This window comes from Callionymus lyra, chromosome 1, assembly GCF_982586985.1.
Source record: "Callionymus lyra chromosome 1, fCalLyr1.hap1.1, whole genome shotgun sequence".
NCBI classification, from domain to species: domain Eukaryota; kingdom Metazoa; phylum Chordata; class Actinopteri; order Syngnathiformes; family Callionymidae; genus Callionymus; species Callionymus lyra.
In genome coordinates, this window is record NC_141818.1 from 18,849,411 (window position 1) to 18,868,207 (window position 18,797).

An 18,797-nucleotide genomic window follows, 5' to 3' on the forward strand; every position below is an offset into this window, starting at 1 on the left:
CTCCAGCCCAACAAGCTATGCAAATCAGATCTAAAGAACATGAACATGTAAAGATCAATAGTCTTTCTCACCCAATGATAAGAACTGAATACGGGATACTTTGTGCCCTTTCTTGTACCCACTGCCCGATATTTAGAGGGACTTTTATCAAATTCTGTTTTTGTTTCGATGAAAGTCACCAATGGGTCAAAGGAAAAGAAAACACTCAGGAAGTAGACGCCATGTTTGCTATGCTGCAGTAGAAGAACAATTAATTCTTCTTGTTCTTCTTCTATTGTCTCCCTTGATGAGGTTTGTGAAACTACTTTATCGAATCATTTTTGTGTTATCGGTATTGTATCTGTAAAAGCAGCAGATTTCTAACGTCTCATATACAGAGAAACTTCTGACTTTAGAAAAACATTTTTTAAACATTTAAAGACAACACACCCTGCAGAAAACTCCCTCAAGCCCTCATTCATTTTGCTTTTATTCAAGATAATGCTTTTAACTTTTCAAGATCTCCTTTCAAGATTTTTTTTTCCTACTGGTTTAATATCTATAGAAGAAGAAGGTATAAATAAATGAAGAGATTAGTCCCGTATTTACTTGCTGGCTTATTGATGCTATCATTTGAAGTATTGTCCATTAATAATGAATAATTATTAATTCTCATATTTGATAGAAAAATGGACAAAAGCACACGTGAGTGCGGAGACAGCGTCATCGTACAATCATTGAACGTGTGTTTATTTAATGTTATCAGGAGAAAGACGTCGTTTATTCATCAAACCAGTCAACTTTGGTCAATTAGCAACTAAGAATTCACATGTGACAATGACAACAAAGGTTTTATGGTTTGTACGAAATAAATAGCAATTTGCTCATTTACAGCTTGGCTGGAAACAAAAAAACAACAACAATATCAAAGAACTGAAACGTGTTAATCTTCATATTAAAAAGGCATACTGATGAGTCGTGACCGACTCACTAAAAAAAAACAAAAAAACAAATGCTCTCCTTTTTTAAATAAAGCTTTTTCACTTTTAATATGTACCTTCAAGAGCATGTTATAGTTAAATAAATAGAATGCTTTTCCATTTTTAACATGCACATCCAATTTGCACGGGGAAAGTATTTACACTTTGCTGATCCTGCGTTTCTCCGCCAGACAAGTCTTCCTCAGCACCAACTCGCTGACATACACCAATGTACAGTCACTCTTGCAGACATGCTGCATCTATTTACTATCAACACAATATCTACGCCTAGTGAGCAAAATGCTAACGGTGAACAGTGTGGAGGAGGAACACCACGTCTTAACCGGAGGGGGGGCGGGGCTTACAAAAAAAGCTTTACAATTGATCATGCACTGGAATAATTCACCGTGTTATTTGGCTTCAGAGTGTAAGTGGCTTCGATCCGGCACGATTCCTCCTAATCACGTCCTACTCAGTAACAATGAACAAGTCTTTTTGCCTCCAAGGAATCTTCCCGAGTGGTTCTTCTGTCCTCCGGGTCTCCTCGTGACCCGTGGGTTGTGTCCCGTGCGCTGGCTGTCGTGCTTTAGGTTGAGACGGGCTGCTTAACTCTGCGCTGCTGCCGCTCTTTCATGACGCGAAGTACGAGTTCTGCATGGAGTAGAGGCGGTCGATGGGGTTCCCCACGCGGGCCTGCATGGAGTTGACTTCGGAGGACGCCATGAAGCAGTCGCTGAGGCTGGTTAGGGAAGTGTCGCTGTCTATGTCGTGGAACGCGGAATCATTACCTGCGGAGAGACGATAAAGCGGATAAGTGTCAGCGTTCGCAGAGCAAAGTGTCACTTAAAAAAACATGCATCCGCAAAGGCAATTAAATCCATCTCGCATTCGGGCTTTATTGTTGCTAAATTCTAATTACTAATCGTCACTTTGAGATATTGTGTCATCATGTTTTTGTTGGATACCATCAAAGCTCACTTTTAGCTGCCCTCGCCGGGACCATTGCGGTGTACCAGGGAGCATGTAAACAAGGGGCATCCTCTGAAAAGATCAGACTAATAGCGACTGTTTACGCCTTTCATAAAACCTCAACACGTTATTTCTCTGGAGGGAATAGTTAACTTTATTACACTCTGGATCTTAATGATAGTGTTGCACAAAACGGGGACAGTGTTTCCTGACGTATCTTTTAATGCCTTGCCAATATTGTTTCTTTTCCCCCGAACCAAAGTGGAGTGATGAGACTTGGGGTTTGGGTCGGTAGCAGCCAGAGGAACCAAACCAAACCGAGGCAAATTATAAGGATGTTATGAACTTCGGGATATCGTTCCCCCGGGTGCGAGTTCGAGGACATCGCTCCCCGATTCTTCTACGACATCACATGTGAATTAGCATTTGATTGACTTTTGCATCTGCCATTTCAAGCCCCTCTGCGTCCGTGAACCAATCGTGATTTTTCCAAATATCCTAATGACACAATATCTTTGCTGCGACCAAAAAGAGGACATCAAAATCTGCGTAGCTGATGCTAACACAGTTAACTTCAGTTTATGATACAAATAAGCACAACAGACAGAAGGTAACAGTGACAGAGTTACAGGTTCAATTACAGAGAATTAGCCAATAATGCGATAAAGCAATAATGAGCTAGCTTTTTAACAGCTAGCTTGCCTAAAGCATCTGAATTGAGGAAAGATAATTAACAGCTAATGATGGTTACGTCAGGTAAAGGTGTACAAGTACAAGTTTAAAAAAATTCCAAGAGTACGATTAAAGTGTCATGATGTGGTTATCAAAAAAAAAAGGCATTTTTTCATCTCGATTTATACCACAAGACGGATGTCTTCACCTCCGTGTCAGTTTTAGCATCATAAACATGTTATATTTGAATACCATATGGCTGAAATGGTTCAAATATAATAATTCAATTATTAAATTAACTAAAAGTCGATATTGGAATGTTATGAAATTTGATTTATTGCATCTTTTACTTGCCCTGTTAAATGATCTGAAACGAGTTAACTGGGTAAAAACATAAATTACAACAACATATAAATGACATGATAAAGACATGAAAAACAAACATGCATTTTATTTAGTATATATTATGACAGTGATAATTGAACATCGAAAAGACGTGCCAAAACGTAATTACTTCTTCTGGGTATTAAGGTAAAGTTAAGGCTAAGGGAGAACATTCCAGATTCAAGGTCAACTCATGACTGAAGAAAAAGTTGTGTTATGGTTTTAAGTTACGACAACGTTATAATGCGCTGTTGTCTCTTATGATTGGTTTACCGATTGCCTTTCGTGATTGGCTAGATTTACGCAAAAAGGGCCAAACTTTACTATAATGAAAATGAATAAGAGGGCGACCATTGGCAGCTACTGGACTAGCACTGCTCAAGCTAAACCAAATTACTCTCAGCCAGTCATCCCTTCTTGCTGAAATCTCCACGGCTACGAAACAGCAGATCGAGGTTGCCGGCCTCGGTACTCGGTCTCGAGCAGAGATCCAAATAAGAATGCTTACGATAATATAATCTATGGGTGTCACGGCCTGAACATGTGTTTCACACCGGGGAGTGGCGAGGTTGATCAAGGGACAGACGTGTGTGTTTGCAGAACAGGAGTCGATGTTTTAAAACAGGGGGGTTTCGGAGTCTCTGAATGCTCACCATATGGATTCATGTGGTCCCCGGGCATCTGTGGAGGGGTGAGCCCCTGTTGGAACGGGTCTGTGCTATAGCCGTTTTGATCCATAGAGACCAGCTGCTGCTGCGGCGGAGCCAGAGGTGTAAACGAGTTCATCATCCCCTCCATTCGATTTGACATCACTTCTGTAGGAAAATGAACAAATATTACTTATTTATATTACTCATGTACTTATCGTTTCCTTCCACACTCCATTAATAATTCTGTTTCTTTACGTGAAATTTAGAATAAATTAGGAGTCATTTTTTTTTACATTTTAATTAACCTTCCATGCTGTTTCCTGAAAGTGTAAAATATATTTTCCAATAGAAATCAATCATGCCAAAAGCGTGAATTGCTTAAAAGTGCTACTGTGGCTAAGATGCTAATGTGTTATGAAACGCTAATAGCATTGACATAGATGTGTGGTGAACGCCATTAATGTGTGAACGTGTAATGGAGGTAAAATAAACGTGAGGATCTCACGTTCTTATTCCAGTCAAAACACTAAACTTGACAAATATGTGACAGTTTAGAATAGGATTTGTTATCGAAATGAAAACCTGGGCTCACAACAAGCACAATTCAGTGTTTTAGTCATTTTACTTTAAGTTTGGAACATATTTTAGTGGCTATTATTAAATATGTTTTAGTTTTCTCAACTACTTATACAGTGTGTATATGAGTTTCAAGATCTGTGGTGTTGTTATGTAAATAAAATACAATCTACCAAAAATAAAATAAAATATAACAATATTCACAAGAAACACTGAATTAAATCAAACATGGAAAATAAAATGAACAAAAACGCTGTTAGAAAGAAGATGGAAAAAACCATGGGTACAAAAACAGTAACTGTAAAGGAAAAAAATGAGTTCTCAGAATCTGCGAGGATGTGTCTGGAGTCGTACCTTGGCCGAGTCTCTGAGAGTTCTGCTGTTCTTGTTGCTGTTGCTGTCGTCTCGCCAGCTTCTTCATCTGAAACCAAAGGAGTCAGACTTGTGAGGAACTCCCAAAACTAACTCTTCAATTTAAAGAGGATGCTCCTCGCTCTTCACCCGCCGGTGAACTGCACATCTCTATCTGAGCGCTCCTCATTGTCAGAAATCAAAGGTTTTTTGTGTCAGATAAGCATCAGGAGCGAGGCGGGCGTGGACGTTTAATGCAAGAGCGAGCAAGATTTGCAACCTCTTGTGCTTTTCCTGTTTTTAAAACGTTTGGCGAAGGAATGCAGCGAAAGTTTAACACACACAGTCGAGCTGATTTATCGCCTCGAGACAAAACTCAGCTGTTATCTTATGTGGACAATAATGCTCACTGGGATCACTCCAGGCTTCTTACCTTGGCTCTCTGGTTCTGGAACCACACCTGGACCACCCGAACGCTGAGTCCCGTCTCGGCAGCCAAAGTCTCCCTCACCTGAGGAACGACAACACATCCAAGATGAAGCTGAAGTCGAGCTATCTTGATTTCACCCACTGTAGGCGCCCTCTGGTTTCTTGCTTAAAGACTTTTGTGGCCTCCCTTTTTATCCTCCATCTTCAAAGCCTTGGACAAGTTTAGAGTTCTTCTATCTCAGTGTGTCGTTTGGGCTGTGTTACACCAGCCTGCTTCAGTTAACACAGAACATGAAGCAGCCGCTCGCCACTTCAAAGCTGGGCTCGAAGGTGGGGGGGGGGCTGTTATAATTTGAGAAATTTATTTGTGAAACTACTGCGGCCTTTGTGGTAGCTGTTTAAGCATCCATGTGTCCGTCACTGCACGTGCACGCCAGCCAATATATCCAAAAAAAACATTTGGTAGTTGTTACCTTGATGGTTGATTTTGAGTAGAATTTAAAACACAACAGGACAAGCGTCATGGGGACATCGTCAAGATATATTTTAAGTTTTCAGGATTATATCAATTAAATGAAGATTCTTATATAAAACATATATTCTTTATCCTAAATTAGATGCTAAACACAAATATCATCGATTTTCGATGTCATTTTTGACTATACAGACCACCAGTTGAAAGTTTCTAAACACCTTCTCATGCAACGGTTTTTACTTTTTGGTATGTAACTTTCTGATTCGCTGATACATACTGAATCTTTGAAGCAAGATATATGGAACTATGGAATAATATTAATTAGTTTGGAACCCTCAATTAACAGCCTTATTTGACAAAACGACCAGCGAAAATTCCTCAATAAATCCTTAAAAGTGTTACACAAGTCCTTATATCTTGCTTTAATGTTCTATTTCTTAATTATATAATACAAAATTTGGTTTATCTTTTCTTTACATTTCTGTTTTGCAATTATATTTGTGCAATACATTCTTCATTTAAGCTTTTATTCATTGAATAAAGGTATGTGTACCATCTTTTTCTGCCACAACCCTCACATATTAATGAAATTAAGAACTTAATTTCTTAGTCGTGGACAGTATAATGGTTCCGCTTTTCTCTTCACACCGATGTCATCTGAAGCTTCTTTTTCATACATTTCTGATGTAAAAATGGAGTACCCAGAGTAGACCCATGATAGCATGTATAATTTGACCAGGATGGTTAAATCGAGCAAGAAACTTAACTTGTTTGAACTACAGATTCAACCTCTTACTTTGGTTTAAAGTTCCATTTTCACTGATCCCAGCTACAAAGGGTAATACGTATTTGACACCCAGGAGAATAACAAACAGACAACAGTAGTCAAATAACATCCTTACGTTCTTGAACACACAGAGAAACTTCAGGTTCAACAATCTAGGTTCTGCCTCGAGCTAAAATGGACACGTCTTTTGAAGCTAAAGATCCACATGAAAATCCAATATTTGGAAACAGGATATGGAAAATTTTTCAAAGATACCGTTCATTTGAATGTATATATTTATATAGCATTAAAGAACTGAGACTGCTTTACATCTCCACACTGGTCTGGAATCGACTTCAGATAAAATCCACTGTTGCCTAGCAACTCATCCACGGACTGAATAAGTGATTCGATTTAAGACTCGGCGCACCTTTCTGCAGGGTTTGGAGGACACCTCGAACGAGGCCTTGAACGCCCGTCTCTGTTGAGTGGTCAAAATGGTCCGTGGTCGTTTGGGCCTCCTAGGATCCTTCCCGTCGTCTCCCTTCCCCTGGCTTCCGATACCTTTCTCAGGCTTGATGTCCAGCTCCTCCTCGTCGCTTTTCTCTGCAGGAAAGAAGTTTCAATTGACTGTCAATGACACAACAATTTCACTCACGACACACACGTGCAGTCGACGCAGACACATGGTGTTAATAAGTCGTGTCCATTCATTAAAACATAAAAAAGCCAGATGCACATTCAGGCTTACGGAAGTGTTGAAGAGTGAAGAATGTTCATTTGTCACTGAAGTGAACGGTGAGACACTGGTGATCTATTGTTCTCAGCTTTATCTGGTTTGCACTGAATCAATCTCTGATAAGAGCAATACGTCAAGTGCGACATGAAAACGGGAACATGTGGGAAATCAATCTCCCACCAAGTAGCAGAAAAATTTAGCTTTTGCTTAGATTTAGTACAGAAATCTAATGTAAAGTAATACTGACAAGGTTTATTTTGCTTTGGAAAATAATGTAATTCAGGTTCGACCAAAGGTCGCTAGCAAGCGTGGATTAGCTAACACTTTGTTAAAAGGAAAGACTAATCTTTCTTATATCTGGTGGGTACAGTTATTTAGTGGTGGACACTGAGGCATGAGAGACGGAGACCTGTTTAACCATTATTTTATTTGTTATTTTACTATGTTGTTCTCTTAAGCAGACCTTTTTTTTGCACCGTGGACCGACATAATGTAGGCTTTATTTTCACAGCCCAATCTTCAGATGAAAACAGAACAATTGTCAAGAATGCTGAATCCGCAACAGGCATTATTTCACCAAGTTTACAAGGTTATTTTATAGTAAACTCGACCAAAACAAGCGTCTTGAACTGAAACAGGCTTATGTTACATCTGAGAAAATCTGTTTTTGGTTCCAAATAAAACACCTTCCAGACATAAATATACAACAAAGTAGAAATGATTCAAATTATTCTTTCTTTGTATCAAATATGAGAATGTAAAGGTCATAGGAAGTTCTAACATCAAATTTGATTGTCACTTAAATCTGTGTGTTTGGAACCAAAGCAAAAAAACAAGATGAATGAAGGAATCAGATCAATGAATCATCCAGAGTAGAAAAAAAAACGGATCATCTCCGTTGGGCTGACAACAAGTGCTCTGAAATCAGAACCAGCAGTTTGGTTAATGAACCCTAATGATCGTTGGTTTCCAGCGGTTGCCAGCCGAGGCACACTAGATGGCTGTACGTCTCCTGTCATCTGTTTTTGATCCATTTCGACGTTTCTTCTCTCAAGAAAAGAACAATTCATCTGCCACATACCGAGGTTAACCTCTGTTCAAGTCTACATTCTCTCCATCTTGAAGCTTCGGATAGAAACACACACTCACAAAAGACTCGCTGGGACCCCTCCGCCCCCCCCCAAAAAAAGTGGAGGAGGATGATACCGAGCAAATATTTCCACAAGTTGACAATGGATGACACAGGCACAGATGTATTTGACAAATTCCCTGCTTTTGTGGAGTCTAAATGTGAGCCAGATGGAGGAGAGAACAGTGACGCTTGGCCAAATGCCTCGCTGTGTGTCGGGGCTACAGGCGAGGAACTACAAGCTGATAAGGATTTTTTTGCAGAAAGGCCACAAATCTTTCTGTCACTCAAAGTGATTCTCTGGTTTCATTCGTCCAGGATCTGGGTCGGGAATGCAGGGGTGGTTAATTGAGTATCCTAAGGGGCCACGTTATACACTGGCCGTAAATCGAGAGAAAATAATAGTTATTACATAATCTGAAGGGAAAACCTATGGTCACACTTTTTTAAAAAGGGATCACTTACAAATACAAATTCTTAACTTAACTGACCTAATATGTCAAGATTTAAGAGTGAATATATGGTTTAAAGAGATTTAAAACTTTTTAAATATGCTAGTAAGATATTTAACATTGAATATTTGTGTTTATTTTAAATTAATTTTCAGGAGGAATACATTGAATAATAGATTGAGTTATTGAAAGGTGACATTAAATACATTTCATGTCAAACTAGTTAAACGGATTAAATCAGCTGTTAGATAATAGTTAAAGGGATAAACTGTTCTTGACTGATCTTTGTATCCTTTATTTGTGTTAATTCCTCCATTTATTTGATCTATGTTCTTTATATTTGCACTTTGACATCCCTTGCACTTTGATCTTGTTTTTATCAAACTATGATCTGCTGTGAACTGGGAGGAGGTCTCCGGAGGGATTAATAAAGTATATATATCTATCTATCTAAGTAAAAAAACAAACAATAATCAGATGAATACAAAAAGGATTAAAATATCAACATAAAAGATTTTACATAATAAGTCATTTCTCTCGGCCAAACTTAGTCCAGGTGCACTAAAATATGGTTGCATTTACTTAGCTTAAACTAAAAAGAAAACTGAAAACCTACTCAAGTCCAGGACATTTATTTGTCTTCGTAAGTAAGAAAATCCAAAAATAAGTGCTAGAGTTTGGCCGAGCTCGAACGTCCATATTTGCTCCCACCGAGATGACGGGCAGGGCCCAGAATACAACACCCAACTGTCATCTCACGGTCACACCCCAGTGCTGTTCTCACTGCGTCGTGACAGTGTGCGAGACGCTCACCTGAGTCTGAGTCATCCGGGCTGACCGAGCTGAGCAAGTCCTTCTCCCTCTCGTAGTCGATCTTGCACAGCAGCTGACCCTCCTTCAGGACAAACTCGTCGCCTTTCCTCAGCTGGCGATCGCAGACGCAGCAGCAGAAGCAGTTGAGGTGGTAGACGCACTCCAGGGCTCGCATCACAAACTCTGTGGGGGCGATCTTCTCCAGGCAGCCGCTGCATTTGGCCGCAAACAACCTGATGGAAAGACAAAGTTTTACTGACTGTGCTTTTATATTAACATTTGAAGTCATTTCACTTTGTGGAGCTTTTTAAACATGAACAAATGTCATCATGATGTTGTGTGAACATGAAAAATAACTGTATACTTAACCTTTATTACAATATTTAGAAGAGTATAACCACGTTTGAAAAATTTAACATTTATATATTATATACAAAGTGTTTTGTAGAAAATACCTTAGAAGTGTATATTGGTCCCAATTCTGTTTGCATGTATTGAACATAAAAATAATCATTTTTAAAACAGCATCTGCAATTTCAGAATTGAAGCACTAGAGATTGAACATATTTGTTTTGGGCTCCCTCTATTGTTAAAACAAGATGATTGCATTGTTGTGAAAACGGAAGTGTCACCAGCCTATGCATTTATTCTATGTATATGGAGGGGTCTTTTTGTCGGTTTACTCTTCCAGGAATCATCAAAAAACAATCAGTATTCAATGTTAGCAATGAATGCAACACTCGTCTCCAAGTCGTTTTGTGGTTATTGCGTGATCGGTTGCTCCAAAAAAAAAAAGGCGTTGAAAAGATTCTGTTAAACAGTTGATTTATCACAGAACATGTGAAAATGTGTATAATTATTGCTGCTTTATTTATAATGTATGTATGTTAGTATTCTGCCAAATATTTTGGAACTAAAGAAGATTTTCGGATGAGAGGTGAAACGTCTTCCTAGAACTCTACACAGTCCAATTGACTCACTTTTGAACCTCTTGGATAACCATGACCTGGATGAATGAGAACCTTCACGGACATTTTTTATTTAACAATTTAGAATGCATTTAAATTATATATTTAAATTTCTTAAATCCTGTTTTGAGTTCACGTGTATGTTAGTGGCTACATAAAGATCTGTTCTAGCCATGCTACTGTCTTCATAGCTCTACTTATAATCTAAAATCACTAAAATAAAACCGCCTCTATTGTGCGTCCATCCTTCCTCTGTGTTTGCATTGTTGTATTTGTGACGCAGACATATTTATTTTCTTCAGTAAATGGAGCACATCGTGTGCAACAGCATCATAGATTGATCGGAGGCGTCATTGTTTGTCCTGCTCCAGGTGGCAGCCGCCGATCTATTTGTCATGACCATCTATTTTATAGAGAGGAGCAGCAGAGAAGTGCACAGTGTGCGCAGGTTGAAGACAAAGATGAGCGACGCTGATGAATATAACGTGCAAATACGAGGAGAGGGAAATCAAAGGGCTGTTTTTTTGTCATGCTAATGGTGTTATTGGTGCTGATTGAAGCGCTGATACGGTGTGTGCAGCTGTATGTCTGCCGGACACGTGCGCTTTGTTGGAGTATTAGTCACCAGACCTATGTTTAATTACATGTTTGCGCGCACAAAGGAAACTATAACGATTGAAATTCAGATATTTATCACGAAATATATATTATATGAGTCAATATTTACTGAGATAATTAAACCTTCAATGGTGCGTTTATCGCTAAATTAGCAAAATACTATTTTCAAAATGTAGTTTCATGTTGCACAATGCAATATACTGAGACATGACGTTACTATGTAATGACAAGAAGTCGTTTGAATTAATGAGTTTAAAGTGTAAAGAACAGGTTTAGTTGTGCAGCAGCTACTGGTCCAATTTGCTAGACTTGAAATTCTGTCACGAAAAAGTTCTTAAAACGATTCCATATAAAGCCATAATTCAATTTAAGATAAATAGCAAAGGTGATGTCACCAAATCAACAACAAAACTGAACAAATAACCAGTAAAAGAGTAAGTCCCTTTGTTATCAGAGGGTAGATACACATGAAATAGACGAAGCAATTATGACTTGAAATTAGTCTTTAAAAAAGCATCTCAGTCAAAGCGAATTAAGTCTAAAATGTCGTACAGATGCGACTCACCAACAAGCAAGCTCGACATATTCATTAAACGCTTTACGAAAACCGGGTAAAAAAGTGACGCACCAAATGTATGAAAAGGCTTTAAAAGCGGAAACGGCGACGCTACACAGAGATAAACTGGATTCTTACACTCTTGTTTCCCGTTCTTACGGGGATTAAATCCCGGCCACATGCTGGGATCCGGAAAAGAAAGGTGATGAATCTGTCACAACGAGGTCCTAGCTTGAATGTGAGCTAATGATTGGCGGCTAAGCCTCGCAAAGAGAGCTAAAAAGTTTAGGAAATGACTTGTTAGCGCGGTTTTGATACGTCCAAGGATTCTCTTTTCACCTACAACCGCTCTCTCAAATCTTCTCGATGAAAACATTCTCATTCAGCGCCGTTTCCTTTCTTCTTTCTGCTCACCGCGTCTAATCTTGTAAGCCATTATTTTTCTATTTCCCCTCTCTGTCACTTTGCATTATTTTTGCGGCTGTAATTCCTTTTCGTCCCTTCTGGAATCTTCCTGTCCTGCTTTGTCCTCGGACCTAATCCGGACTTTCTGCCTGTTTTCAGCCCCTAGTCCCCATTCTCAGCAGGGATCAGATGGAATAGCCACGCATGACGCCCCTTCTATGGCAACCACACCTCCACAGGAAGGCAACACCGACTTTTCGGATGGGCAGAGAAGGCCTTTGAGGAGCTGGCAGCAGAAGTAAATCCTTCTCTAAGGAACAAGGAGAATTAGCAGGGAGCAGTGGACTAGGGATTTAACCCTACCCCTCTCCTTTGAAAGGCACAGTCGGTCCCACTCCTGCGGCTCGCCACAATCAAACAGAGGAGGAGTGGGGAGGTGGCCGCGGGGAGAGCCGAACACAACCTCCCTGAATGACACAAGCAGTGGATTGTGGAGGAGCTTAATCCCACTTTAATACCTTTCCAAGTTCAGCTGCGAAAGAATGCTCTTTAAAACAACACCAGTGTGTGAGCAGTGAAGTCTGACCAGGGGGAGGCGCGCCATTCAGCCCCCTCAACATTACCTGATTAGCGGTTAGAGGTCGGCTGCACCGGGCCAACAGTCCACAGGCATGTGCGCCAGAGATCCAGAGAGGACGGGGAAGAACGTCCCAAACAGCATTACAACATTAATGACGGTGTTATGTCGTCAACATGTATCATGTCGTCAACATGTATCATGTAATCGTTTGAAATAATGGATATTCATTTTGTTATGAATCCGCCGGATTCATCCAATCAGTACGATTGGTTATTTTAATTTTCTCTGGAATTATTACTTATAAAAAACATTCTTTGTCTATATTTATGATTAGTATAATTATCGAGAAAAATTAAGCAACTTAAAGTAAGTGTCATTTCAATCCTTAGTTTAAAACCAACCAGTTAAATGACTAATTCCCAGGTTCAACAATGTAGGGAAGTCTTTAAAAATGTATAGTTAATAAATAGAAAATTATCAAAGCTCAATTCTGTGATTCATATCTAGGCAAATGGCCCGACAGCCACAGGCAGCCATTCCACTGTATCAATGAGGGCTACATGAGTTGCAGAGTAAACTTATACAACTGGTGTAAAAGGGTGTCTGACTACTCAAAAAAAAAAAAAGATTACATTTTGGACTTTTTAAAAATCGTTACAAGTTCAACTCCGAATATAACTTAATGACCTCTTTTTGTTCAGGGAAAAAATGTGCTTTTATTTCAGTATTTCTTTTATTTCAAAATACATCAAAATAAAATGTAAAGACTATTTTAAAGTACCCTTTATATCATATTATTATCATTCTTTTAATTTGTCCTGGAGTTTTTTTAATAAAATAAAATTACATTTTTAGTTTTGTTGTATCATATTTTTTGTTTAAATCTTCAATCATATTAAGGCCTTTTTTTATTTGTCAGTACATTATTTGGCTTCACAGCTTCTGACCCCTGGCGTTTGAATCTACTATCAAAATGATAACGAGGAACATTGAATTAAATGTCTTTAGAATTCCTTAACAATAGTTGCCTCACTTTTTATATTTGGAAAAATGTAATTATAAAAAAAGTTATATTTCAACCAGTAAAAAACACAATAATTGAAGGAAATTCTGAACAACTTTTGCAGCAACAAGTCAGCTTTCTCCGCCTCTGCTTGATCCTTGCGACACCTTAATTCCACTCCCTGCACCGGGGTGACACGAATCCTGCTGTCGCACTAACAAACTCCCGGCTCAGGCGCCCCCACACACACACACACACACACACACTCCCACACCTGATGGCAGGGATCCAGAGATGAGACTCTCCTGCCTGGATCAATGGCTGCATCTCAAGCAGAGAGCTGTCAATATTTACCCAGGCCTCCCAAAAGGACCTAACTCATAAATGAAAAAAGGGCTGCCTCAGCACATTCTTCTCTCCTGGTGGAATCATTACATCCGTCTTTTTTAATCCTGTGTCCACGAAACCCTGTAAGCCCCCTTGTCTGTTCTTCACAGAACCTACGGTCTTGTCATCATACGGCGACAGATGATGGTGTTTTTTTAGAAAATAAAAAAGAGGACGAGGAGCAGCACTGATGAACAGTTACGGGACTCCTCTGCCACTGAGGAGACGTATGCGTTCCCCCCTTTGAGCAGATTACGGCAACTTAAAGTGTGACAGCGTCTTAAGCTCTCGCCACATGTCGTCAATAGCTTTTCCCTTCCACCGGCGCTAACGTCTCACGCTCCGGGTCGGGTGCACAGACGTCCATGTGCTGGGAAGAATACCGAAGCGGCTTCGTCCGATCATGCTACATTTAGCAACATGTGCAAACACCTCCACGCCTGGTGCCGCTCAAGTGCTCGCCATAACAATCGGGGGGGGGAGAATTAGCCGGGACGATTATGTCAGCGCGCTGCTGCTCTCAGGAAGGGCTGAGGTTTATCCGGACAGCAGCTGTGAGACATTAACAGTGGAAGATGGGCTCCGGTAGATGAGACCTCCTAACAGGTTGTCTGCTGCTGATCCACCTTTTTTTGCATTCATTTTAACCATTTGAAAAACATACTTTACGTCAAGGCTCTATTGGGGGGATATTTAAGTCCAAAAGTGGGCAACCATAGATGGAATTGTACGTTTCATATCTGAGCTAACATGCTTAAAGAGCACGAACTAAAATCTCATAACTATCTGAGGTGATATCTTTGTTAATAATACAGTCGCGTTCGTACCCACTCTATAAAGAACCTATAACCTCTTCTCACCGCGATCGCTTCCCCTTGACGTACAGATTCCAAGACATTCCAAAATAATGTTCTCACGTCTGGTTTTCGTACCCATAATCATGGTCATACTTTATTGAGTCTATGGGATCAGCCTATATCTGAAGGCCATCTCAACCAAAGCTGTATTTTTTAAGTATGAATCTGGGATCTTGCGGTCAAACTTCTGTGGCTGTTGTGAAACATTTTTTTTTAAAAACAACCCACAGATCAGACCAATCAATTTTCCAAAACGATTCAAGTATATTTCCAGTGTTCAAATGAAAAACCGAAGTTAGAAATAGTTTAGATTTGACTGACATGATACACCAAAAAAAGAATTATGCAAATGCATGACTAACTAATTTGATTCACATTTTCAAGGGAAAACCTGTCATCTCTGTTGTCTGGAAACACAACAACCAAATTTCTGAATGGCAGCCTTTGAACCCTTGAGCAGCTCTTTAAAGACTTTATGTGAATTGGGTTCTTAGCAACAGCGGCAGGAGCTTCGGCTAAACACAACAACATTTGACGCCCAGATGTTTCGATCCACAAACCTTTTTAACTCCACATCTTGAAATGACTTTGCTATGCACGGCCGTGTTGTCCGCTACATGCAGGAGACACTCCATGTTGACCACACAGGCTTCAGAAAAGCCAGATTGCTCAGAAAAGTGTGTAATTGTTTGCAGAGGGAAAGATGATGTGGATTTATTTCAAAGAAATTTCTGTTTTTCATAGTTTGTATAACAACTTGTTTTTGTAAGTATTTTCAGGTTCTACAGTAAAGCAGGATCAACTTGGAACAAATGTGTCAGAATGATCTAAGACAAAATGTATGAATTGGGAGGAAATGTACAACATCAATCATGTACATGTATTTAAATGTTTAGGCCCATTATTAGAATAGTAAGATTAGAGAAATTTAAATGGTAAGAAAAGGCTTAATTGTAGTTAGCCTTTGAGTCTTGATTCCTTTGATTCGTATTAGGGTCAAAACTACCTCTAGTATGGGGCCTCAACATTGTCATGGGGTCCACATTCCAGTCAAACCAATATCATACCGGTGTGTGCATTATGGATTCCTACTGTCGCCGCGGCGATGATAGCTTTCATTTCTCTACAAATAGACAGTGAAAATTCTACATATTTCCTCAGTTTTATCTTAATATTTAACCCTTAATGCAAATAATTAAAATCTCATGATGTGCTTGATGATAACAATTGATTACAAGGCACTTTTAGAAAAAAGAAGAAAATATATATATATATATATATATATATATATTTGAACTTGTGGCTCCTCAAAGGTCTTGTCATATGTTTAAGTACCGCAGACCGAAAAGTTAAAATACAACAGCTAAACCTGCAAAAGGACAACGATTAAGTGCATGAAAAAAATGTAACCACAACGCTGCTCTGGACTGGTAGAACAAGATGTTCTATTTATATTTGATTGTATGCCGATGATGTTGTTCTGTATGTGCGTGTCTCCAAGCGTTTACAGTATTTGTGCTGATGTGTGTATCATAATCATTCAAATGGATTCACAAGCTAATGTTATTTCAAAAATAAGTTTTATTTTTTCTAAATAAAACACCTTTTAGGCAGTAATAATATTACATATATTATAATTTTAATTATTTGTCTTTCTGTGTGGTCCGGTAACAAATCTCGGAGCACAGGTTTTGGGACCACTGTGTCAAACTCATGACACTGTGACCAAATCCGGCCAACCAAGTCATTCTTTTGAGTCCCACAGTATCATTTATAAAAAAAAAGGAGATTAATGTCCATGTGGTTGACCTATAAAGATGCTGTTTAAAATAAGATAAGAAACACTTGAAAAAAGAGTACATCTCACATAGAAGGAAAGGAATTTGACGTGTTTAATGGTTGATAAACACAGAGAAAATAAGGATGGATTGAGCCTCCAAGAATGAAAAGATAATATTGCATCAGACTCATGATACTGTTGGTAGAATTAAGTTTATTCTGCAACTAAGCCTGCTAATAGATTTGGGCCATTTTTTTTTTACTGTTTAACACAGATGTTTTGTTAAACTTGAAAGTCTTGCACCCGCCGGTTACTATAGGGTCCTAAATACCTTGTTGGATTCGAGAGCGTTTGGCAAAAGTGTTGCCAACTGTACTGTCATAGCGAATGACCTGACTGGCTGACCTTGTTCCATGGTATCAGCGTTTCTCTTTGCAAAAGAGATTCATGGAGAGTAATGAAGCCAAATAAGAAGTGCCATCCTCGGTCTCCCGAGGGCCAGCTCCAGTCAGCTCTAAGAGCTGCTTAATCACCATCCCGTGCTTACTACATTAGCATAATAATGGCCTTTAAATTGAGGCTCTTTGTTTTTTAATTAAACTCCCAGCAGGTAAAAGTAAAACACATTAACAGGAGATGTGTACACCACTAATGGCCCAAAGGTGCCTTCTCCATCACACGTCTCTGGCCACAGGGTTCTGCTGGTTCTGGGCCGTGGAGCCGGGGAGCCGCTGAGCTCACTGGGGAGGCATGAGAACTTCACAAAGAGAATTCAGAGACGCGTCCAATGCGCTGGTGCGTGCACGTGCTCCACACCTCCGAGTGCGCACTTAGTAGTCGGTTAAAAACCCGCCCTGGTTACAGTTTGTCCGTCCCACTAGTCGCCTGTTGTGAAAAATAAATATGGCCGCTTTATTTCTATGGCAGCGTGAGCTCCAAAGAAGAGGAATGTGCAGCTTTTAAGAAACCTCTCCGGCCAAACACACATCTCGGGGTATATCTACACATAAGGCTGAGCCGCACAGCTGCACAAAGAAATCCTAAACCTCATGTCGCTGCTCCGATGATGTCACTCTTCGCAGATGACTCGACGCACACCGCCTGGTAATCGCTAAAACACGCACATATAATTGTTTTGAGTCAAACAGACAGAAGCTATTTACAGTCCGAAGATAAACACCAAAGATTTATTAGCTACAATTAGATCAAATGAACGCGATGTAAGCGAACATCCCGACAATAAATCCTCCCTTCATGAGGATTTTACCGTCCACTTGTTATTGAATCTGATGGAGAGAAGTGTGATTTATTTTTAATGGTCATTTTGGCGGCGTTGCGGTGCTGTTTTTACTCCACTGGAACAAAACGAAAGAGTTTATTGTTTTGAGTTTAATATTTGACTGTAAAATAGGGAAGTCAATTGATATGATTTATTTTCAATTACAGGCTGTGATTATTCAAAGTGTTGGATTTATTGGGAATACACAAGAAGCTGAAGGAGTAATTAGTTTTATTTCCCCACTTTTTCTGGCCCTGATTGTTTTTTTTTTTCATTTTTTTAATTTTTTTTCAAGAACTCCAATAATTTAGCCTTTAAATATGACGGTTTCCAGGTTCTAATTAATGAGGATTAAGACATCATTTTGAATATTAAATAAAAACTAGAAAATTAACAATACAGCATTAAGTTAAAGCTTGGCAATTAAATGTTATGCCTCGGCATAAAGACAGAACGTGGAACACAAAGAAAAGAGAATGAGTTTAAAGTCACAAGAAATATAAAGTGCCATTATTTATTATAAATGTATAATTACAAGTGTCATAAAACATTAAAACAAATTGAAATACAAAAGCTAGACTATAATTAAAAATATCACAAAAGCACTTTTATTAAGATGAATAAATAAATGAAAAATATAGCTTTAAAATCTAGAAATCAGGAATAATATTTTAATATTATATGAAAATGTATAACCTAAAAATATAAATCAAAACCTTAATATTAGAAGATAAAATATGATATATTTGTAAAGCGTCAACGGGATGACAAATACATTTAAAACAAATTCAAATGAAATTTGCCAAATAATTATTTAGAAAATTGGAACAAAACAGAAGTACAAATACATTAAAAAATAAAGTTTAGATATGAACAAATAAAATATAAATGAATAACTAAGCAATAAATACAAGAGCAAATTATGTTCAACAGATTTTAGTTAAATTAAAACTATCATCTGTGTAGTAAAGTGTCCTAAACTGTATGATGTTTTTGAAGA

The 18,797-nt window shown here is 38.8% G+C and overlaps 1 protein-coding gene across 1 annotated transcript in view; it reads right to left on the reverse strand.

Annotated features, from left to right (window-relative positions):
• Positions 1–1,537: 1,537 nt before the first annotated feature.
• Positions 1,538–18,797, reverse strand: part of lmx1bb (LIM homeobox transcription factor 1, beta b) — a 52,218-nt gene continuing 34,958 nt past the window's right edge. The window contains exons 3-8 of the mRNA XM_087796035.1: positions 9,365–9,597; positions 6,662–6,837; positions 4,995–5,072; positions 4,565–4,631; positions 3,638–3,799; positions 1,538–1,747 (exon numbers count right to left, since the gene is read on the reverse strand). Coding sequence (XP_087652161.1) covers positions 1,590–1,747; positions 3,638–3,799; positions 4,565–4,631; positions 4,995–5,072; positions 6,662–6,837; positions 9,365–9,597 — 874 coding nt within the window. The 3' untranslated portion in view covers positions 1,538–1,589. The remainder of the gene's footprint in view (positions 1,748–3,637; positions 3,800–4,564; positions 4,632–4,994; positions 5,073–6,661; positions 6,838–9,364; positions 9,598–18,797) is intronic.